General features: G+C 41.4%; 1 protein-coding gene across 3 annotated transcripts in view; it reads right to left on the bottom strand.

Annotated features, from left to right (window-relative positions):
• Positions 1-22,450, bottom strand: part of ADAMTS6 (ADAM metallopeptidase with thrombospondin type 1 motif 6) — a 272,216-nt gene that overhangs the window by 122,777 nt on the left and 126,989 nt on the right. For all 3 annotated transcript variants that reach the window (XM_040421333.1, XM_040421334.1, XM_040421332.1), the window contains exon 9: positions 19,999-20,104. In XM_040421333.1, the coding sequence (XP_040277267.1) occupies positions 19,999-20,104 (106 nt within the window). The remainder of the gene's footprint in view (positions 1-19,998; positions 20,105-22,450) is intronic.

A 22,450-nucleotide genomic window follows, 5' to 3' on the forward strand; every position in this document is an offset into this window, starting at 1 on the left:
GAGGAGCATTAAGGCTCATTCAAACATGCGGATCCGTTTTTTTTGCGGATCAGATGCAGACCTATTCACTTCTATGGGGCCCTTCACAACAAATAAAACATTCCCTATCCTTGTCAGTGAAAATCAAGACGTGGCCCCATTGTAGTCTTTGGGTCCGCAAAAATGCGGAATGCGGAATGCAATCCATTTTTTGGGGGACATGCTGAATATGCAGCACAATATACTGCCCCAGCCTAATAATAATAATATAATAATAGTCTGCCTACACAACAGGCAGTGTAAAGGACCCTTTAGGGTCCATTCACACGTCCGCAAGTGTTTTAGCGGTCTCAAATTGCAGATCCGCAAAACACGGACACCGGCCTTGTGCGAATGGGACGTGTGAATGGACCCTAAGTCTGCAGCACAAATGGCTGGAAAAATCAATAGAAAGGCACCACAAATTTCATTTTTGAACATTATAATACAGTTGTTGTAAAAGGCTCAAAATTGAATTTTTTTTTCTCAGGTTACTTAAAAATAAAAGTCATTCAGACAGTGGACGGAGAACACTGCAATTAACATTCAGAGTTTGATTATTTGACTTTACCAGACAAAACAGAGCACGGCAGTCATAACACCTTGTCACACCGCCATAGTAAGCAGGCAGACTGCTCGAGATATTTAAGACACGACACAGATTCTATCTGCGTGCCCACATCAGTCATTCCACCAGCAAACGTATAATTATCAGGGGGTCTACCACTTCCTCTTGTGGGTCCAGACTGTCACTACTCCAGCAGGAACAACTATCTGTCTGTGTGCAGTATATAATAATACAGGTGTCACATTAGGAAAGACATGCCTACCATGCTTTTAACCACACAGGCAGAGACATAGAAAAAGTTGCCAATTTATGTGTATTTGCCCATTTTTAAGCCACTTTTGTAGAGTAAAAGCAATGATAAATATGGCCCTGTGTTTTATGTGAAAAGGCCACTGCAGTTTTTGTTGCTGTTTTCAAAGCCAAAGCCAGAAATGATCTGGCAAAGTACGTCCTTGCTTTATACTTCCCAATTCCTTGAATCCACTTATCTCTTTGGCTCAAAAAGATGTATGTGTGAGACCACCCTGAGGCATAGATTATTTTTTGCATTTTTGGGGCATCGTGTGCTTCTTTTCTGCGTTTTTATAGGGGGGAAAAAAGTCACACCTTGTAATGCCCTGTTTGGGACAGTAGTGTTTTTTCAAATTGCAGCATCTTCTGGGTCTGTTATTTTTTTCCCTCATTACCTGGCGTTTTCCACCCATTTCTTTTTGTTGCTTCTAAAAACAATTTTTTTTTTCGAATGACCTTTTTACATGGCATTTTTTCCTAATGTATTTTTGCCATACAGGTCTACAGAGGAAGTGACATTGCAGGGAGGGTCAACGCTTTTCTCTAAAAAAGCCATTAAAAAACAAACAAACAAAAAAAAAACACACAGGTGGTTCAACACGTTATATGGGCAAAAAAACTCAAAAAAAGTTAAAAAAAAAGTAACAAATAAAACTCTGATCAAGTTAGGCTTCCCTTCCTTAAGGTTTGATTTTCTGTTTTTGCCCAAAAAAACACTAGAGACAAAACTGTTTGTGAAGGACCCAATAATGGGGTTTCCTTTTAAAAAAAAAAAAAAAAAAAAAAAAAAAAAGGCTCGTCTTTTTTTCCAGAAAGAGCTCACACGTGCTGATGGACGGGGTCTGGTATAGCAGCTCAGCCCCATTTACTTCCATGTGGTGAGCTGTAATACGAGGGGCAGACTATAAACAAAAGAGGCACGGTTTCTGACAACAAAGTCAAACCCTTTGGCCTCTTTCACACAAGCGTGTCCGGATAAGGTCCGGATGCGTTGCGGCAAACCCGCGCGAGTAGGTACCCAATTGCAGTCAGTTTTGACTGCGATTGCGTTCCGTTCAGTTTTTATCACGCGGGTGCAATGCGTTTTGCATGCGCGTGATAAAAAACTGAATGTGGTACCCAGACCCGAACTTCTTCACAGAAGTTCAGGTTTGGGTTAAAGGTTGTGTAGATTGTATTATTTCCCCTTATAACATGGTTATAAGGGAAAATAATAGCATTCTGAATACAGAATGCATAGTACAATAGGCCTGGAGGGGTTAAAAATAAATAAATAATAATTTAACTCACCTTAATCCACTTGTTCGCGTAGCCGGCATCTCTTCTGTCTTCTTCTTTGAGGAATAGGAACTTTGATAACGTCACTGCGTCCATCACATGGTCCATCACATGATCTTTTACCATGGTCATGGATCATGTGACGGACCATGTGATGATCGCAGTGACGTCATCAAAAGATCCTTTTCCTCACAGATGAAGACAGAAGAGATGCCGGCTGCGCAAACAGCCCTATTGTACTATGCATTCTGTATTAAGAATGCTATTATTTTCCCTTATAACCATGTTATAAGGGAAAATAATAATGATCGGGTCTCCATCCCAATCGTCTCCTAGCAACCGTGCGCGGAAATTGCACCACATCCGCACTTGCTTGCGGATGCTTGCGATTTTCACGCAGCCCAATTCACTTCTATGGGGCCTGCGTTGCATGAAAAAAACGCACAAAATAGAGCTTGCTGCGATTTTCACGCAACGCACAAGTGATGCGTGAAAATCACCGCTCATGTGCACAGCCCCATAGAAATGAATGGGTCCGGATTCAGTGCGGGTGCAATGCGTTCACTTCACGCATTGCACCCGCGCGGAAAACTCGCCCGTGTGAAACTGGCCTTTTTCTAACTTTGGACAACTCCTTTCACCCCATACCATGCAAGCAGGGAAGGCAATGCAGAAACACCCATCAGACACATATCCTCAAGACCGCTATATAACACTGGCCAAGACCCAGTGTATAAGGTATGATTTAATGAAATGCACCAACTTTCTTTTTTTCTTAAGTTCAGCATAAAGCTAGTTACACCTTTCCTCTTAATAGGTTGTCAAGTTGCAAAACCAGGAACAGTCCATGGAGAAGAGAGGCAATGGGTAAGCATTCATGTGTTCTAACCTCAACAACCCCTTTTTGAGTTCTGCATTAATGACAAGGGTTACTATTCGGGATGAGCGAATCGACTTCGCATACTTTATCCAAAGTCGATTTGCATAAAACTTTGTTGTAATACTGTACGGAGCAGGAGCTCCGTACAATATTAGAATGTATTGGCTCCTATAACTTTGCAAAGTCCGGCGAGACTTCTTGTAATAACTTTGTGAATTAGTTATTACTGTAAAAAATCTTGATACCGAACTCGGGTTTGGTTTCAAGTGGTATTACAACAAAGTTTTATGCAAATAGACTTAGGATGAAGCATCCGAAGTTGATTCGCTCATCCCTAGTTACCAGTTTAGAAAACAAATTTTCGTAGACCCTATTAGGGAATTTTTTTGAGTCATCTGTTCAGAATCCTCATCTTTTGGCAGAGTGGAAAGTGGTTACCAAGAGCATCTCTTTCTCTGAAGCAGTGTTCCTCAACTCCAGTCCTCAGGGCCCACCTACTGGTCATGATTTGAGAACATCCTACAGAATGATTACCTGATGCACTGACACAAATTATATCACCTGCTCAATACTAAGGAAATCCTGAAAACATCGGACCGTCAGGTGGGCCCCTAAGGACCGGAGTTGAGGAACCCTGCTCTGGAGGACCTGTCCTGCCATCGATTTGAATGAGCACTGTGTAATGCTTAATGTGTCCTGTGGTGGCACTGCAGGGAAACTGAACACGGAATGCCATGTATTACAGTTGATTGTTGGGGTTCCCAGCAAGAGGACACCGTGAGATCTACTTATTGTCAAGAGACCCTTCTAAAAAGTAGGGAATATCCCAATTGAAGAAACCCTTTAAATTGTCAAGACAAGTGTATTACAAAAGGACATAAAACACGCTCTGAATTTGTATGTCAAGCATTTTAGAAACCAACAACAATTTCCAGAGAATGTGTTACATACCAGAGGCACAAAGCGGTTATTACACTAATTTCATCCCTTTCACAACTAGATCGTGGACAGCCATAAAGAAGGTGCACTGGCTCATCGATTTACCGACAAACAGTAGCAGTAGGTAGTTCATCTTCTTTAATCACCCTATATCTTATTTTTGTCAAATACTGAAAGATTTGTATATGAATCTGCTCCAGACCTGACCTAATCCTCCTCCACCTTTGACCTCGTCTTAACCACACTCTAACCTCATTTACTTCCAAAGAACAACAGCATATCAGTAAATCTCATCATTTATTTTAACCGCACGCTGGTCAAAGGAAGCGAGGCTAAATGAAAACAAAACAAAAAAAAATCTGCATGCTGTCAGAGAACTTAGCGGGGCCGATTCAAACAAGGTTATTTGAGATTCTGCTAAAGACCAGAACATGGAGGCCTGGGCTGCACTTAAGGAACGTGTCAGTCCTTTAGGAATTTAGAAGGCATTTTATTGCATCAGGAGTCTTTAAAGCAATATTTCATCTCAGCCAAAATAATTTAGTCTAAGATTAACGCTGACGAATTTGTGTATGCATGTGTTTTCTCTCTTCTGGCTTTTCCAGACAAGCTATTGAGTCAAGTGACATTTCAGAAAAGAATTTCAACTTACGAAGCGCAATGTGTATTGTGCAGACCTTTTTTTTTTTTTTAGCATCTTAAGAATTACAGTTTCAAACAGGACAAGGGCCAAAGGTTAAATGCGGTGCCACAGAGCTGATCGACAACATAGAAGATGCATTATAAAAGAAAGGAACATACAGCGACAGCATATTATTAATTAAAAAAGCAGGATTAATCGTTAAACCAGGCACCTTAGATTGTGAGCCCCATTGAGGACAGTGCGATGCTAATGTCTGTAAAGCGCTGCGGAATATGTCAGCACTATAAAAGTGAGAATAATAAATAAATACTACTTGATAGGGATGATCCTGTTGATTAAAATGATACCTGTCTTGTGAAAATCAGTTGCAGTGTACCTGATAAAGAAATACTTTTATTATTTACATAAATGAGGGCTTCAGTGCGCCAATGGGCAGTCCTAGACTCTCAGGGCACCTCAGCCCGCTCAGATATCCAGTGCTGGCCACACCCCTCAGTACGCTGTAACCCTCATTTGCATTAAAAATAAAAGTTTATTGGGAAGAACACAACCAATTTTCATTAGACATGAATCACTTTAATTAGCAGGATCAAGCCTACCAGGCAGTATGCCTGGTTTAATAGGGTTAATTCTGTTTACAGCTACTCATTAAACTAATACTCTGTCACTGTACATTTTTTTCCCCTTTAATTCCTCTTTAGTTTCCATAGTAGAGGCAGAGTATTAATCTAGGTGCAATGATGACTACAGAGGCATTAAAGGGGTTGAACAGGGAAAAAACAAAAAACATCTGGTCCCCCGCCATTTCTCTTCTTCCTGCTGCTTATGATGACTTCCAGACACAGGGACATGGGACCACTGCAACTAGTCTTTGCAGCCTGCGGGGAGCATCAATAAGTTGAGTGTGCCGGCTTTCATTTATTTTCACCATGCTGAGCTTTTTAGTATACTTTTGCCTGGACAACCCTTGAGATGTAGAGCTTCTGTGCACTTCTTGCTGTCATTTCAGGTCATCATTGTTCGCCCAACCACCAGGGACACACAACTTAAACAGTGCTGACATCTCAGTGATCTGCCGAGGTGATAAACCAAGGCCTCTCAGCTGAAGGATTATTCTGTCCGTTCTCAGTTTCTGAAAAATGGTCATAACTGACATGTCGATGAACAGGAGGCATCACACACGACTTGATCTTATTTTTGAGGTTTCTTGTGGCCAAAAAACTTTCCTATCAATCTGGCTTTTATGCCCCTCTCACATGCCACAGATTGGAGCTAGGTGCTTGACAATTTGATTATTTGCAGATCTTAGTTACACCTGCTACTTCCTTGGTTTGCATAACCTTACGGCTTGTCCTTCTGTGTGTTGCAATTTCAATGTTCACAGAATTAGAATTAACCTAACTTTACATTTTTGCAATTTCAGTCAGAAAATAAGCATCTGCCATAATTCTCATGGGTTAGTATCAGAAGCTGACCACTGCCCAACTAAATACAGACTAATCATATATATATATATATATATATATATATTATATATATATTATTGAGAAGCAGGAAGACCAGAATTAGAGAGTTGTTTTGGGCTCTGTATTGACCCATCTTCTCTAGATGGACCGCCTCGGTCGCGTATTAATAGAATGTTTGGCTGTATAAGGTACTCATTTAGCGTCTCAAAAATTCTACCTTGAGAAGTCTACCATGTAATGCTAAGACACGATTCCCATTTAATACAAACTGAACCACATCACAGAAACCAAAACTGTTTTTCTAAGCTTCACATTTATGACATTTCAGCCTACTTAGGCAATAAATCATAATGGCTGAAAACCCAAAGAAGTATTCTGTTCACATTTACAGAAGTCAAATGTTTTTATAACAGAAACAGACACGAGACATAATAATCAAATTCACCGCGTAAGTAGATAGACAGGCAAGTGGTAGTAATTCGCACAAAATGAAGGGCTGGCTGTCTGCAAGGTGAAAAAGGGATAGTAACAGAGATAACCGGATGTTTTTAATGTGGTGACTGTATATTCGTGCAGTGTAAAATATAGCCGTCTTGATGGTTACCACCAAGGATACTAATGATAGCTTTCAAAATTTTACCTATTTTTTTTTAAACCCTTTCTATGGCTACCTTGTTTAATACAAACAAAATGACACATGAGGAAAATATAATATCAGCACTATTCTGTAAGAGGTACCATAAAACACTTTTGTAGAATGTTTTTAGAAAATCTACCTTTGAAGAGTACATCAGCAGACTGTCTTTACATTTCAAGAACATATCCACTACAAAGTCCTTCGTGCTTTAAGGGCCCTTAACATAGGCCAAGAATCCACCAGATAATCGCTAACTAGCGTTTATAGGAACGCTCCTTAGTGGCTATATGGCGATGTAAAGGTGCCACCGATTTCCCGATGAATGAGCAAAACGCTAGTTTGTCAAGTAATATACTCGTTTGTGCAGACACCTAAACCGGCGGCAGATCTAGCTGTCAAAACACGCTCTGCTGCCAGCAATCAATGAGTCTCTATGGGGATGAGCGATGGTATTAGCGATTGCTCCTCCCCATACTGGGGAGGAGATCGATGCATGTAAAAGCAGAGATCTTCATCACTGACGAGCGGATGCTTGTCAGGAAGGAACGCTTACTTTAAGGGGCCTTTACTCACTCTATGATAGAGAGCTAGTAAACTTCTACTGGTTGCCCCTGATAACTTCTTATCATTTAAATTGACCTAGACAACCTAGTCCCCATTAAATTGGGACATTTTTGTGTCACAAAGCATATAAAAAAATTTTTTAACCCGCATCTGGATCTGAATTCTTTTGTAATTGCATGTCATTAAAAATTTTGGGGACATTTATTAAGACTGGATTTTAGATGCCAGTCTTAATAAAGCCCCATAGCCGGCAGAGGTTTGACGGAAGTTATGAAGGAGTGCCGGCCTCTACATAAATTCGGAGCATCCTGCGGCAGTTCTAAATGTAAGACAGCCGAGGTCAGGGCGGAACACTCAGCGTTATAAATCATTATAATGCTGTAAGTTTGTGTGACAGAAGCAGCGTTCAATCAGGGAAATACAAATACTGCTGTCACACTGAGCATATTTCACAGACCGAAAGGATACCTGCACACGCTGTGAATTACATGCGCTTTTTTATGTGCAGATTCTCATGCACAAAAAACAGTTAGGTCTATATACACTGCCTGTCCAAAAGAAAAGTCGCCAACAAAAAAAAGCCTTTAGCTTTGATCACGGCACGCATTCGCTGTGGCATTGTTTCGATAAGCTTCTGCAATGTCACAAGATTTATTTCCATCCAGTGTTGCATTAATTTTTTACCAAGATCTTGCATTGATGACAGTAAAGTCTGACCGCTGTGCAAAGCCTTCTCCAGCACATCCCAAAGATTCTCAAAGGGATTAAGGTCTGGACTCTGTGGTGGCCAATCCATGTGTGAAAATGATCTCTCATGCTCCCTGAACCACTCTTTCACAATTTGAACCCGATGAATCCTGGCATTGTCATCTTGGAATATGCCTGTGCCATCAGGGAAGAAAAAATCAATTGATGGAATAACCTGGTCATTCAGAATGTTCAGGTAGTCAGCTGACCTCATTCTTGGAGCATATACTGTTGCTGAACCTAGACCTGATCAACTGCAGCAACCCCAGATCATAGCACTGCCCCCACAGGCTGGTACAGTAGGCACTAGGCATGATAGGTGCATCACTTCATCTGCCTCTCTTCTTACCCTGATGCGCCCATCACTCTGGAACAGGGTAAATCTGGACTCATCAGACCACATGACCTTCTTCCATTGCTCCAGAGTCCAATCTTTATGCTCCCTAGCAAATGAAAGCCTTTTTTTCTGGTTTGCCTCACTGATTAATGGTTTTCTTACAGCTACACAGCTGTTCAGTCCCAATCCCTTGAGTTCCCTTCGCATTGTGCATGTCGAAATGCTCTTACTTTCACTATTAAACATAGCCCTGAGTTCTACTGTTGTTTTTCTTCGATTTGATTTCAAACGTTTAAGTCACCGGCGATCACGATCATTCAGGATTTTTTTCACGCCACATTTCTTCCTCGAATACGATGGGTCCCCACTATCCTTCCAGTTTTTAATAATGCGTTGGACAGTTCTTAACCCAATTTTAGTAGTTTCTGCAATCTCCTTAGATGTTTTCTCTGCTTGATGCATGCCAATGATTTGACCCTTCTCAAACAGACTAACATCTTTTCCACGACCACGAGATGTGTCTTTCGACATGGTTGTTTAAGAAATGAGAAGCAACTCATTGCACCAGTTGGGGTTAAATGACTTATTGCCAGCTGAAAGATAATCGCCCATGCAGTAATTATACAATAGGAGGCTCATAACTATTTGCTTAGTTAAATCCAGGTGGCGACTTTTTTTTTGGACAGGCAGTGTATATTTGGACACTGACACAAATGTAGTTTTTTTTACTGGTTTACTAAAACATATTGAAGTTAGAGTTATATAATGGACATGGACATAAAGTCCAGACTTTTAGCTTTCATTTGAGGGTATTCTCATTAAAATTGGATAAAGGGTTTAGGAGTTTTAGCTCCTTTACATGTGGTACCATGTTTTTAAAGGGACCAAACGTATTTGGACAATTGACTCAAAGGCTGTATCATGGGCGGGTGTGGGCAATTCCTTCATTATTATACTCTCAATTAAGCACATAAAAGGCCTGGAGTTGATTTGAGGTGTGGTGCTTGCATTTTTAAGATTTTGCTGAGAAGTAAACATGCAGTTAAAGGAGCTCATGCAAAACAGAAAAAAAACATTCATGAAATTGCTACACTATTACGAGTGGCAAAATCTACAGTTTGGTCCATCCTTAGAAAGAAAGAAAGCACTGGTGACCTCAACAATGCAAAAAGACCTGGACGCCCACGGAAGACAACAGTGGTGGATGATCGCAGAATAATTACCATGGTGAAGAGAAACCCCTTCACAACAGCCAACCAAGTGAACAACACTCTCCGGGATATAGGCGTATCAATATCCAAATCTACCATAAAGAGAAGATTGCATGAAAGTAAATGCAGAGAGTTCACTGCACGGTGCAAGCCACTCATAAGCCTCAAGAAAAGGAAGAGTAGATTGGACTTTGCTAAAAAAAAAAAAACATCTTAAAAAAACAGCACACTTCTGGAAGAACATTCTTTGGACAGATGAAACCAAGATCAACCTCTACCAGAATGATGGAAAGAAAAAAGTATGGCAAAGGCATGGTACAGATCATGATCCAAAGCATACCACATCATCTTTAAAACCCGGCAGAGGCAGTGTGATGGCTTGGGCATGCATGGCTGCCAGTGGCACTGGGTCCCTAGTGTTTATTGATGATGTGACACAGGACAGAAGCAGCCGGGTGAATTCTGGGGTTTTCAGAGACCTACTGTGTGCTTGAATCCAGCCAAACTGATTGGTCGGCGTTTCATAATACAGATGGACAATGACCCAAAACAAAAAGCCAAAGCAACCCAGGAGTTTATTAAAGCAAAGAAGTGGAATATTCTTGAATGGCCAAGTCAGTCACCGGATCTGAACCCAATAGAGCATTTCACTTGTTAAAGACTAAACTTCAGACAGAAAGGCTCACAAACAAACAGCAACTGAAAACGGATGCAGTAAAGGCCTGGCAGAGCATTAAAAAGGAGGAAACGCAGCGTCTGGTGACGTCCATGAGTTCAAGACTTCAGGCAGTCATTGCCAACAAAGGGTTTTCAACCAAGTATTAGAAATTAACATTTTATTTACAATTATTTAATTTGTCCAATTACTTTTGAGCCCCTGAAATGAAGGGATTGAGTTTAAAAAATGCTTTAGTTCCTCACATTTTTATGCAATCCTTTTGTTCAACCCACTGAATTAAAGCTAAAAGTCTGAACTTCATCTGCATCTGAATTGTTTTGTTCAAAATCCATTGTGGTAATGTGCAGAACAAAAACTAGAAAAATGTTGTCTCTGTCCAAATATATATGGACCTAACTGTACATGGTATCACCAGCAAAGTGTATGAGATTTCAGAAATCTCGTTTGCACTTTTGCTTATTTTTTCCATGTGGAAATTGATCTGCTGTGCGGATTTAGAAATCCTCAGCATATAATTTGTGCGTTTTGATTTGTTTTTTTTGGGGCGGATTACATCCTTAGCATTGGTTAGATCTGCGGAAGAGCTGCCTAAAAATCTGCAAGTAATGTGGATTTGGTGAAAACATTTTTAAAAAATCAAGCGGAATCTCTGTTTTGAAATCTACACTCTTTGTGAATGGAGCGATTGCGGCACCACTTACTTCAACGGGACTGATGGACAGAGCACTTGGCTCTATCTCGACTAGTCCCAGAGAAGTGAATAGAGGAGTGGTCATACATGTGCACTACTGCTCCATTCACGAAGGAGACTCAGACCCCAGCGATCAGACCCTTATCCCTTTTCTATGGACATATTCATTGTGGATAAACCCCTTTATTTTCCATTACGGTGCGTTACACTGCCATCACCATCCCCTGCAACAACAAAAAAACAAACTATAGATATCTTAATGTCCTTGAAACAGGACAAATATTCAGCCCTGAATATAATCTGGCACCCCTTGCACCAAGGCTCCCATGTCCCTCTGTTGTATCTCCTACAATATAGGAGACTTCAGTGGTCATAACTGATATAATGGGTGGCCATCCATTGCCTCTATTCCAGGGACACTGCTGCACTTCAGAGCATCTAACATGTTATCGTTTTGCTGTAAATGAACCGATTTGGTGACTATCTTACTATACTTGGTGTTAGTTCCTTTTAGATATTATGCTGTGCGAGGGACGTGCACAATGTATACACATTGCTCTCTATTTAACAGATATAACTATTAGCTGCCAAGAAAAACATCACACCCACCGTGTCTGCATCATGCTCCAGTTTTCACTGGACACCCAGTGGACCCTCGAACATTAACACCTCCCAACTCTGAGCTAACTACTTTCTAAGTCCTGTGTGTTGTCTTACTTTGCCATCTGATCTCATTTAGTGATTCTTTGACAGCTTCCTGTGTGGTACGCCTTTCGGTGTCAGACAGGCCCTCCAAACCACCGCAAGCTCATTTCCAAATGTACCTTTTTACTACGACGTCTGCTGCCCTTTAGTGCTCTTTTCTCTAATACCCCGTGATGACAGTGCTGCAATTGTGTCAGACGCTTCAGGAGAACAATATCACAAACCCTCTAATATGACTGTAAGACGACCCGCATGTCACAGCCTGCTCTTCCCCCCCTAGGAATTTTCTTACTCTGCAGGCATATGTTTCAACTGTGCATTCATCAATCTAACGTATTGTAGCAAGCAAAGTAACATACAGTACATCAGACCCCAGTATGTGAACATCAAAAAGTTTCATAAATTTCAATAAAAAAAACTTTAAAAAGTCATAATGTGCGGTCATTAGAGACCGGGTAGATACTATTTCTCCTTGAGGAGAGTGCCTATGTATGGGACGCTTTATGCCTACTATTAGTAACCCTTCTCTAGTAATACTTCTCATTCAGCTATATCAGTTCTGTCTTCTCTGCACTATTGAGGAGCAATGACCTCAAGACAAGGTAGTGGCTTGGCTATAATCCTAAATTATGTCACAAGGCCTGCTTCAAAGGTCGAGAATTGACTTATAGGAGAGTTACTGATGGTACAAGAGGCACTGGTTCACTTGACTTTTTTGGGAAAGAGAGCTCATTTTTATATATATATATTTAGGAGAGAGAGAACGAGAAACACCAAGAACGAAAAGTCATGGAGATCTGGAAATTAATGATATGCAAAATATAAAAAAATGGAAACAAAATGTTCAAGAAATCTAGATTTATTCTGTATCGAGTATGAGTACCACACGCAGAAATACACACACTTACACACCTTGGCATGCACTCAGTGAGGTTATTAATGGTTGCCTGAGGAATGTTCTGCCACGCTGAATGCACTTGGGCACACAAATGATCAAGATACGGTGCTAGCAGCTTCCTTTGCAATTGCCGACCAATGACGTCCATGATGTGCTTGATGGGAGAAAAGCCTGGAGATGCTGCAGATCATGTTAGCATGTTTAGGACACACTGGCTGCTCACAGAAGCACAAGGTTCGGCATTGTCCTGTTGAAAAATGCCCTCATTGCTGAAGAGGATAGACCTTTATCTCAGTCTTGCTGTGCACCATGATAGCCTTTGACAGTGGTGGTATGAGGTCAAAGGAACACCTGTAGTTGGATGTCTGGCTCGTAGACCAATGTGGTGCAAACGTCTTCTGATGGTTTGTGTAGACACTGTTTGTCGCCCTAGGCTTGGGATGTGAAGTCCAATTTCATTTGTAGTACCGATTAGATCACTACGTGCCATTCTTCTTATCAGATGATTCAACTGTGCAGAGGTTCGCCTTTGTGCACTCTTGCTGTCATTTGTTGTTCTTCCCACCACCTGGACACACAACATTGAACAGTGCTGACATCTTGACATATGCGCGCAGCGATCTTTGGAAGTGACCAAGGTCTCTCAGTTCAAGGATTCTATCCCTATCAGTTTGCAACAAGTGGCAATAACTGGCACATCGATGAACAGGAGGCATCGCACAATCATCCCACATGAATTGGTACCATTTTTGAGGTTTCATGTGGGTAAAAACCTTTGCTTTCAATCTGGCTTTTATGGCCCTCCCACATGCCACAGATTAGAGCTAGGTGCTAAAACATTATATCATTTACAGATCTTAGTGACCCCTGCTACTTCTTCGATTTGTATAATCTTGCTTCAGGTTTTTTTTCATGTAAATTTTGAAACCAAAACGAGGAGTGGATTCAAGAAGAGGAGAAGTTTTACATGCATTTAATACTTTCTCTCCTATTATGATCCACACCTGATTTTGGCTTCAAAAACTGCATAAAGAACCTGAATATGTGGCAGCACCCTTAGGGTGTGTCCTTGGTGTTGAATTTCAATGTTCAAGGGTTTGCGTATATATATATATATATATATATATATATATACACACACACACACACACCTATGATGTATATACTTCCATCACTGTATGAAATTCAACACATTTCTAGACAAGTACAATGACAACTCTGACACCTCTGGGGTAAACTATTAAAAGGGAAGCATTTTCTGGAGTAAAATAAATTCTTGAACAAGAGGTCATGAACTGAAAGCTGCAGGGGGTGGTATGGGAGGAAAAAGCAATTCTATGATCTACAGTATAGACACCACTAGTGCTGGAATGAAGAAAATTGTCCCAAAAGTCAGAATAGCACCATGTTACTGGTCATTTATGATGGTTGACATGGGTTTTATTAGTTGAGTTGTATATACTTATTTAGGTATCACATAAACTATGGCTGTATAACCAGTAGAAGGAAACGAGAATAGAACTAAAAATTTTAAGAAAAACCTTTTCTGTAACACACAGAATAGGATGAACTCCATCTCTCTTCCTTCTATAGATTTGTCTTTAATGGCTCCCTCCAACATGCTTATCCATGCAGTTTCTAAATGTGGAGGTTGGACTATTCCATATAAAAGAATGCCCATCGCATTTACTTTCAAACACTAGGTTTAAAGAACCCATTGTATAATGATGGAAGCTACTCCTTAAAGGGGTTGTGGAATATTAGAAAATAAAGTGACTGTAGTTTAGCTGCAATACCAGTCACCGCCTCTGTACAAGAGTGGCACTGTTTTGTCACCATACATCCAGCATTATCACTGCATATCTGCCAAGGTTTCTCAGTGAACAATTTAGCATTTATAGGTGCTCAACAGAATGTCAAGGAAAATACAAATTTGGTCCAGCTCGTGATTTACCACCCCTCCCTCTCCTTCTAAGGGCTCATGCACACAGCCATAGCCATTTTTGCGGTCCGCAAATTGCAAATCTGCAAAACATGGATACCAGCCCAGAGTCTACAGCCATATACACTGCTCAAAAAAATAAAGGGAACACGTAAACAACACATTGTAACTCCAAGTCAATCACACTTCTGTGAAATCAAACTGTCCACTTAGGAAGCAACACTGAGTGACAATCAATTTCACATACTGTTGTGCAAATGGGATAGACAACAGGTGGAAATTATAGGCAATTAGCAAGACACCCCCAATAAAGGAGTGGTTTTGCAAGTGGTGAACACAGACCACATCTCAGTTCCTATGCTTCCTGGCTGATGTTTTGGTCACTTTTGAATGCTGGCGGTGCTTTCACTCTAGTGGTAGCATGAGACGGAGTCTACAACCCACACAAGTGGCTCAGGTAGTGCAGCTTATCCAGGATGGCACATCAATGCGAGCTGTGGCAAGAAGGTTTGCTGTGTCTGCCAGCGTAGTGTCCAGAGCATGGAGGCGCTACCAGGAGACAGGCCAGTACATCAGGAGACGTGGAGGAGGCCGTAGGAGGGCAACAACCCAGCAGCAGGACCGCTACCTCCGCCTTTGTGCAAGGAGGAACAGGAGGAGCACTGCCAGAGCCCTGCAAAATGACCTCCAACAGGCGACAAATGTGCATGTGTTTGCTCAAACGGTCAGAAACAGACTCCATGAGGGTGATATGAGGGCCCGACGTCCACAGGTGGGGGTTGTGCTTTCAGCCCAACACCGTGCAGGACGTTTGGCATTTGCCAGAGAACACCAAGATTGGCAAATTCGCCACTGGCGCACTGTGCTCTTTACAGATGAAAGCAGGTTCACACTGAGCACATGTGACAGACGTGACAGAGTCTGGAGACGCCGTGGAGAACGTTCTGCTGCCTGCAACATCCTCCATCATGACTGGTTTGGCATTGGGTCAGTAATGGTGTGGGGTGGCATTTCTTTGGAGGGCCGCACAGCCCTCCATGTGCTCGCCAGAGGTAGCCTGACTGCCATTAGGTACCGAGATGAGATCCTCAGACCCCTTGTGAGACCATATGCTGGTGCGGTTGGCCCTGGGTTCCTCCTAATGCAAGACAATGCTAGACCTCATGTGGCTGGAGTGTGTCAGCAGTTCCTGCAAGACGAAGGCATTGATGCTATGGACTGGCCCGCCCGTTCCCCAGACCTGAATCCATTTGAGCACATCTGGGACATCATGTCTCGCTCTATCCACCAACGTCACGTTGCACCACAGACTGTCCAGGAGTTGGCAGATGCTTTAGTCCAGGTCTGGGAGGAGATCCCTCAGGAGACCGTCCGCCACCTCATCAGGAGCATGCAAAGGCGTTGTAGGGAGGTCACACAGGCACGTGGAGGCCACACACACTACTGAGCCTCATTTTGACTTGTTTTAAGGACATTACATCAAAGTTGGATCAGCCTGTAGTGTGTTTTTCCACTTTAATTTTGAGTGTGACTCCAAATCCAGACCTCCATGGGTTGAAAAATTTGATTTCCATTTTTTTATTTTTGTGTGATTTTGTTGTCAGCACATTCAACTATGTAAAGAACAAAGTATTTCAGAAGAATATTTAATTAACTCAGATCTAGGATGTGTTATTTTTGTGTTCCCTTTATTTTTTTGAGCAGTGTATTTTTTACTCCTCCACAAATTTCCTATCCTTGGCCACAAAACTGACAAGAATGGGATATGTTCTATTTTTTTGTAGGACCATTAAAGTGAATGAGTCCACGTTCGATCCACAAAAAATGGGGATCGGATGCGGAAAAAAAACTGTCGTGTGCATGAGCCCTAAGTCTAAGGCTCTGTTCACCCTTTATAACAGAAACCATAACACGACTGTTATCATTGGTTCCCCAAGTGCCCCATAGACTTACAATGAGGTCCATCGTTTGGGCTGTATTCTTTTTGTCAAATCTTATAGGACTGCTGATGGGGCCTCTGCTGACAGTGTAAACAAAGCCTGGCCTATTTTATTATGCATAGTACAGGGTTACAACAGGCATGGTGCGACAATTAAGGCTACTTTTACACTCACGTTTTGTGTGGATCCGTCATGGACCCATCCGTTTGTATTATCTTTAACATAGCCAAGATGGATCCATTTTGAACTCCATTGAAAGTCAATGGAGGACGGATCTGTTTTCTATTGTGCCAGATTGTGTCAGTGAAAACGGATCCGTCCCCATTGACTTACATTGTGTGCCAGGACAGATCCGTTTGGCTCAGTTTCATCAGACGGACGGTGTCCGTCTCCAAAGCGGAATGGAGACTGAACTGATACATTCTGAGCGGATACTTTTCCATTTACAATGCATTCGAATGCAAACTGATCTGTTTTGGACCACTTTTGAGAGCCCTGAACGGATCTCAAAAACGGAAAGCCAAAACGCAAGTGTGAAAGTAGACTAACCTGGCCAGCCCAGTCTAAATGTTGGAAACTCAAACTCAAGAGCTGTTCAAAGGAAAAATAAAAATTGGGGTTAAAAGATTGAGTTTTTAGTACACTGATGGAGAATGACTTAAAAGGGGCTATTATAGTCCCACAATGATTTTTTTGAATGTGACTACAGTACCCCACTCACTGCCCCATGTACTTTTTTTATTTTTTTTCAGGTCAGCACTTTCCTCCCCCTGTTCTCAGCCTCACTGCATCCTGGCAGGATGTTTACATGGTTTACAAACCAAAACCAAGATGCTTTGCTCTAAAACGCTTCACAGGGCTTGCTCTGGTTAACATGGAGAGGAGAACAGAGGGGAATGGTGCAGAAGGAAGAGCAAGCTCTGTGAAACATTACAGAACAAAGCGAAACCTAGAAGGAAGCTGATGAAAACAGGAAGTTCTGTATGTAAAACATCCTGACAGGATGCAGTGATGCTGAGAAGAGGGAAAGGAAAGTGCCGACATGAAAAACAAGTCTATGTGGCAAATATATGTAGTATTAGGGGTACTCTAAATTATTAGGGCCACAGTGAAGATAACCACCAATCATAAATGCAAAGGGAAATCTGTCTTGCTCATCTTTTACCATTTTTTAGCAAACCCTATTGAAAGATTTTAAAGAGTTACAATGATGTACACAGCATCTACATCAAGAAATGCTCTACAAGTGTATATCAAACATGTACATAGACTGTTATTAGCGAGACAGACTGGTATAGGTCATTATATCTATTTTTAACTATATTTAACCTACAGATCGCAACAAGAAAAACTGCTTTTACTGCTTTTTTTTTTTTTTTATAGCACAAGCCAATTGTAGGCATGAAAATATACAGGCATACAGCAGCTTACATTTGGGCACACATTTGGCAAATCTCTTTAAATTTTCTCGCCAAACATAGTACCCAAATGTATTATGAACAGAACCATATTTGGAAGCAGCAAGAGGTAAAAACCCATTAAAATATCTTTGTTTTCGTTCCAATGCCACCTTTCCTAGTCCTGGCTGCGTGCTGACAAGTACAATTTGAAGAATGTATAAGTGATGCCCTTACGCTTTAGACACGGACACTTCACTGTCATACGATGCTGGAGTAGGGGGTCAGTGATGTTATTGAGACTTGAGACTGGGAAACAAATCTCCGCAGCTGTATCAACATTCTTATAAAGAGGAATATTATTTTATCAAATGGCCCGGCTTGTCACTAATAATTAAAAATGAAGGGAGGAAATTGTGAATAACAGCTTGCCTTTCATAGGCAGGTAGAGCCGGCTCAGCAGTCGATAGGTAGAGGAAATACTTTGGACATTTGTAATCCAGACACTACACTTAAAAAGCAAAAAATAATAACTAGTCGGCTCATGATTGATGCCATAAATGTAATGACCTCTGTGTAAAGAGTGCTCTGACTCCACAGATGACGTCTCATTCATTTATGGTAGTTGGACAACCATGTGGGGATTTTTTCATTAGGATATAACCTACCCCATTCTATAATATAATAAAAATAAAAAATATATATATATTTTTTTTAATAAAAGCAGCATCTATTACAAGCTGTGGTGCTCACCTCATCTCTCATGTGCTATCACTTGAATTCAATGATTCATAAAAGTCTTTGGGCAACTTAAAGACAGCCAGACACTTTAGCAGCAGCTTCAGGAGAAATGTACATTTCATGATGGCCAGTTACATAAAAAGTTTTCTGCGGAACATATGGAAACCTCTCATCTACAAGAACTGAAGTCGCTTATGCAATGCGCTCTATAGACGGGCTCAAAGACAGGGGGCTAAACAGGACAAACGGAGCTTCATGAGCCAACCCCATTAATAAAAAGGTTATTTATTTGTTGCTATTAAAGGGATTGTCTCATCAAAACAACCCCTTTCCATGACTTTTATTTGGGCATAGGGATGTGAGAGTGTCAGAGACGAAGGCCACCAGCTTAAGACCATCCTCTATGGGACAGAATGGAGAGCTACTTCAATGAGGCCACAATGGTCTTCTCAGCTACGGTCGGGGTCCCAGAGGTTGAACCCTCACCATCCATAAAGTGATGGTGTATCTTTGTGGGGGCTTAGAAGTTTACTGCATACTGTTTATCTTAAGCCAGGTGGCAATCAGCCACAATTTATCAGTTAACTCGATGACTATTCAGGGGAAAGGGTGGCTCGTGGCATAAAAGTCATGATCTGACCACAACATACACGTTTTCCACGCTGGTCTTAAGTCCCTCTGCGCTGCTGCAACATGCGGCAAAGTTATCAGGAGGCGCAGGCCTGTACATAAGTTTGGCGCTTCCTCCAGCAGGCCATGGCACAGACCTAAATCCACACCAGCTCCCTTGCTGGAGTAGATGTAAGGTATTTTCCACGCCAAAAACTGCAGTACAAAATTATAAAAGGAGCCAGGCTTAACAGCCCGGTTCCCCACCACACACCCTTTTCTCGCCACTTTGGAAAAGTGGTGTGAGCAGGGAAAAAGTCGCAGATTTTCTAGATCTTCGATACGCCACGATAGTGGAATATATGTGTTAATAAATAACCCCCGTTGTCTTTTAACTCTAGATTATATGCCATTTGGAAACTCTTTTTGTGTGTTATTTTTCCATTTTACTATTTATTTCTTATTATGATTCCATTGTATTGTCCATCTGTAGGTTTATTATACAGTAAAGCATTACCAAGTAAGCTTCCATTAGAGTTTAAAATGAACCTCCAAGAAGGGAAACATTTTAAGTAGCAAAAGGCTTTTAATGATACTTGTCCTTTAAGGACCCGCAAGCATAACTAGGGGTATTTAAGTGCACAATTAGCAAAGCCGCCAAGAGTGTGGCGGCTGTTAGAGAGATACCAAATAAAACTACTAAGGATGCTGACAGTGAAATGGACTGCAATGAATAAGCTGGAAATGGAAGTAATTCTCTGGAACAATGTAAAACAGATTGCATAATAACATATTTTGACTTTTTTTTCCAACTCACTTGTGACCAATCTCATGTGCAATGGTAAATGCAGAACCCAAGCCAATGTCTTCATTAATGCTGCAGCTCCGCTCCGGCTCACACATTCCAGCCACCGAGGCCAAGCCTAAATAAACAGAAGGAGACACAAAGGGTCAGGCCAAGGTGTTTCAGTCTTATAAATGCCTGGCTTCTTTTTAATAACCTCCACATATAGAAGGAGCAGTTGGCAAAAGGTTAACTTTCGAGCCATTTACAAAATCACTGGGGGGAATTTCACTTTGCAGGCTAGACATTAATATTTTTTGAACTGCAGTCAGTGCTGGAAAATGTCTAGACTAGGGGTTAGAGTTATAAATTTTACTTCTGGTAACTTGGGACCACCTAGTAACTTGAGCCAGGAGAGGGAATTCAACAAAGTATTTCTGCTTTAACATTCTTGAGGCAGCCGAAAGAAAAAAAAAAAAGCATCCACATTATTTTTCTAAAGAAAGCTGTTTAAGTTTAGTGTGCTCAGAAAAAAAATAAGCAAGTTTTTATATACCCTAAAAAAACTTTTAAAAATACTGTCTGCAATACAATAAAAAATAAAAAATCACATCCCTTTTTTTTTATAGTTAAACTGGATGGAGCAAGAAACATATGATCAAAAAAAAAAAAGTGAATGATACATCTGTAACAAATATGGTCAGGTATAGCGTTAAAGGATATTTACAGGGAAAAACAATTTAAAACTAGGGCAAAAAAATTGAAATAAACCATCTTCACCCAAACTAGTCCTTTGCCGCTGCCATGCCAAAGCTGGTCTTGTCCTCGCTGCCCTTCACCTCCTGGTCCAGGCTGGAAATGCCAGGAATGGCCAGCTCAGCCTGCCCCCACTTGTCGAGGAAGGTCACCGCTGGAGCACCTAGCTATTGTATATTGAATTCCTGAATTCACTAGGTTTATTTTCAAGCTGTACTAGGACCTAGCTAGTGCCAAACACACTAGAAAAGCGGTGACCCCTTTTTTAATTTTTATTTTTATAGATATGCAACTCATGCCATTGGTTTGACTACCACTTCTGCTCATCTTACAGCTACACCACAGATTATCATGATCTAATAAGAAAGACCAAATCACAAGGATTGAAACATTGAAAGACTAGGATGACTTCATATAATCAGGTCATTTTATTACATTGTACATACACCAAAACCTGGGAATGATGGAAATTCATGAACATGGACCCAGTTATTAACTCTGAAATATCATCTGATGATACTTCACCACTCAACACTCACTTCATTCAACTCCTCCACCTCACCCTGGCAGTGCATGGGAGGAGTCACCGGGGATGGGAACCACTATTTTGGTAATCAATAGGGATTCCAGCAATCAAACATTTATAACTTGTGCTGCGGATAGGTGATAAACGTAATTGGTGGAAAAATCCCTTTCAATGAATTGATAGACCTTTAGATGTCCATGTAGGCCAGAGATGTAAAAAAAAAACAAAAAAACTAAACAGTGGATCCTTCAGAAAATCAAGCAGAACCTTTTACTTTAAGGCCTCGTGCACACGACTGTTGTGTGCATCCGCGTCCGTGGTTCCGTTTTCCGTTTTTTTTCGCGGACCCATTGACTTTCAATGGGTCCGTGGAAAAATCAGAAAATGCACCGTTTGGCAGCCGCATTCGTGAGCCGTGTTTCCTGGCCGTGAAAAAAATATGACCTGTCCTATTTTTTTCACGGTCAACGGTTCGCGGACCCATTCAAGTCAATGGGGCCGTGAAAAATCACGGATGCACACAAGATTGGCATCCGCGTCCGTGATCCGTGTCCGTTTTTTCCTATTATTTCAATGGCAAACTTGACTTAGATTTTTTTTCATTTTTCATGTCCGTGGATCCTCCAAAAATCAAGGAAGACCCACGGACGAAAAAACGGTCACGGATCACGGACCTACGGACCCCGTTTTTGCGGACTTTAAAAAAAAACGGTCGTGTGCATGAGACCTAAGACTGAGCAACCTTATTTGGACATCTGGAGAAGATCCAGTTCAATGGAAAATATGGTGACTGGTATTCAAGTCGTTCTCCAGGAATAATCAGTTTTCAGCAAGTGCCTGTAGGCTGCTTCTCTACAGAATATAAATATTTACCTGCTCCACGCTGCCTCTGCTGTGTTCATGTTTTGGTCCCCGCAGTGTTTACATCTGGCGCTGCATGGTCGTGGTCACATGCTCCACTGCAGCCAATTACTGGCTTCAGCAGTGACGTAGCCACAAGCAGCACGTCACCGCCAACATGTCGCCCCTGAGGAAGCCAGAGAGCGAAACCCGGGTCGGGCAGGAACCTTACTGATTTTATCATTGTGATATGCCTGTTATCTACCCTTGTCTGTGAGTAGAATAAAACTGTTTTTAGCAACAACTAAGAGGGTACTTCACTATATGCCGGTCATTTAATCCTACAGAGGAGGCGGTCTGAGG

Source organism: Bufo bufo, chromosome 2 (genome assembly GCF_905171765.1).
Source record: "Bufo bufo chromosome 2, aBufBuf1.1, whole genome shotgun sequence".
Lineage (NCBI taxonomy): Eukaryota > Metazoa > Chordata > Amphibia > Anura > Bufonidae > Bufo > Bufo bufo.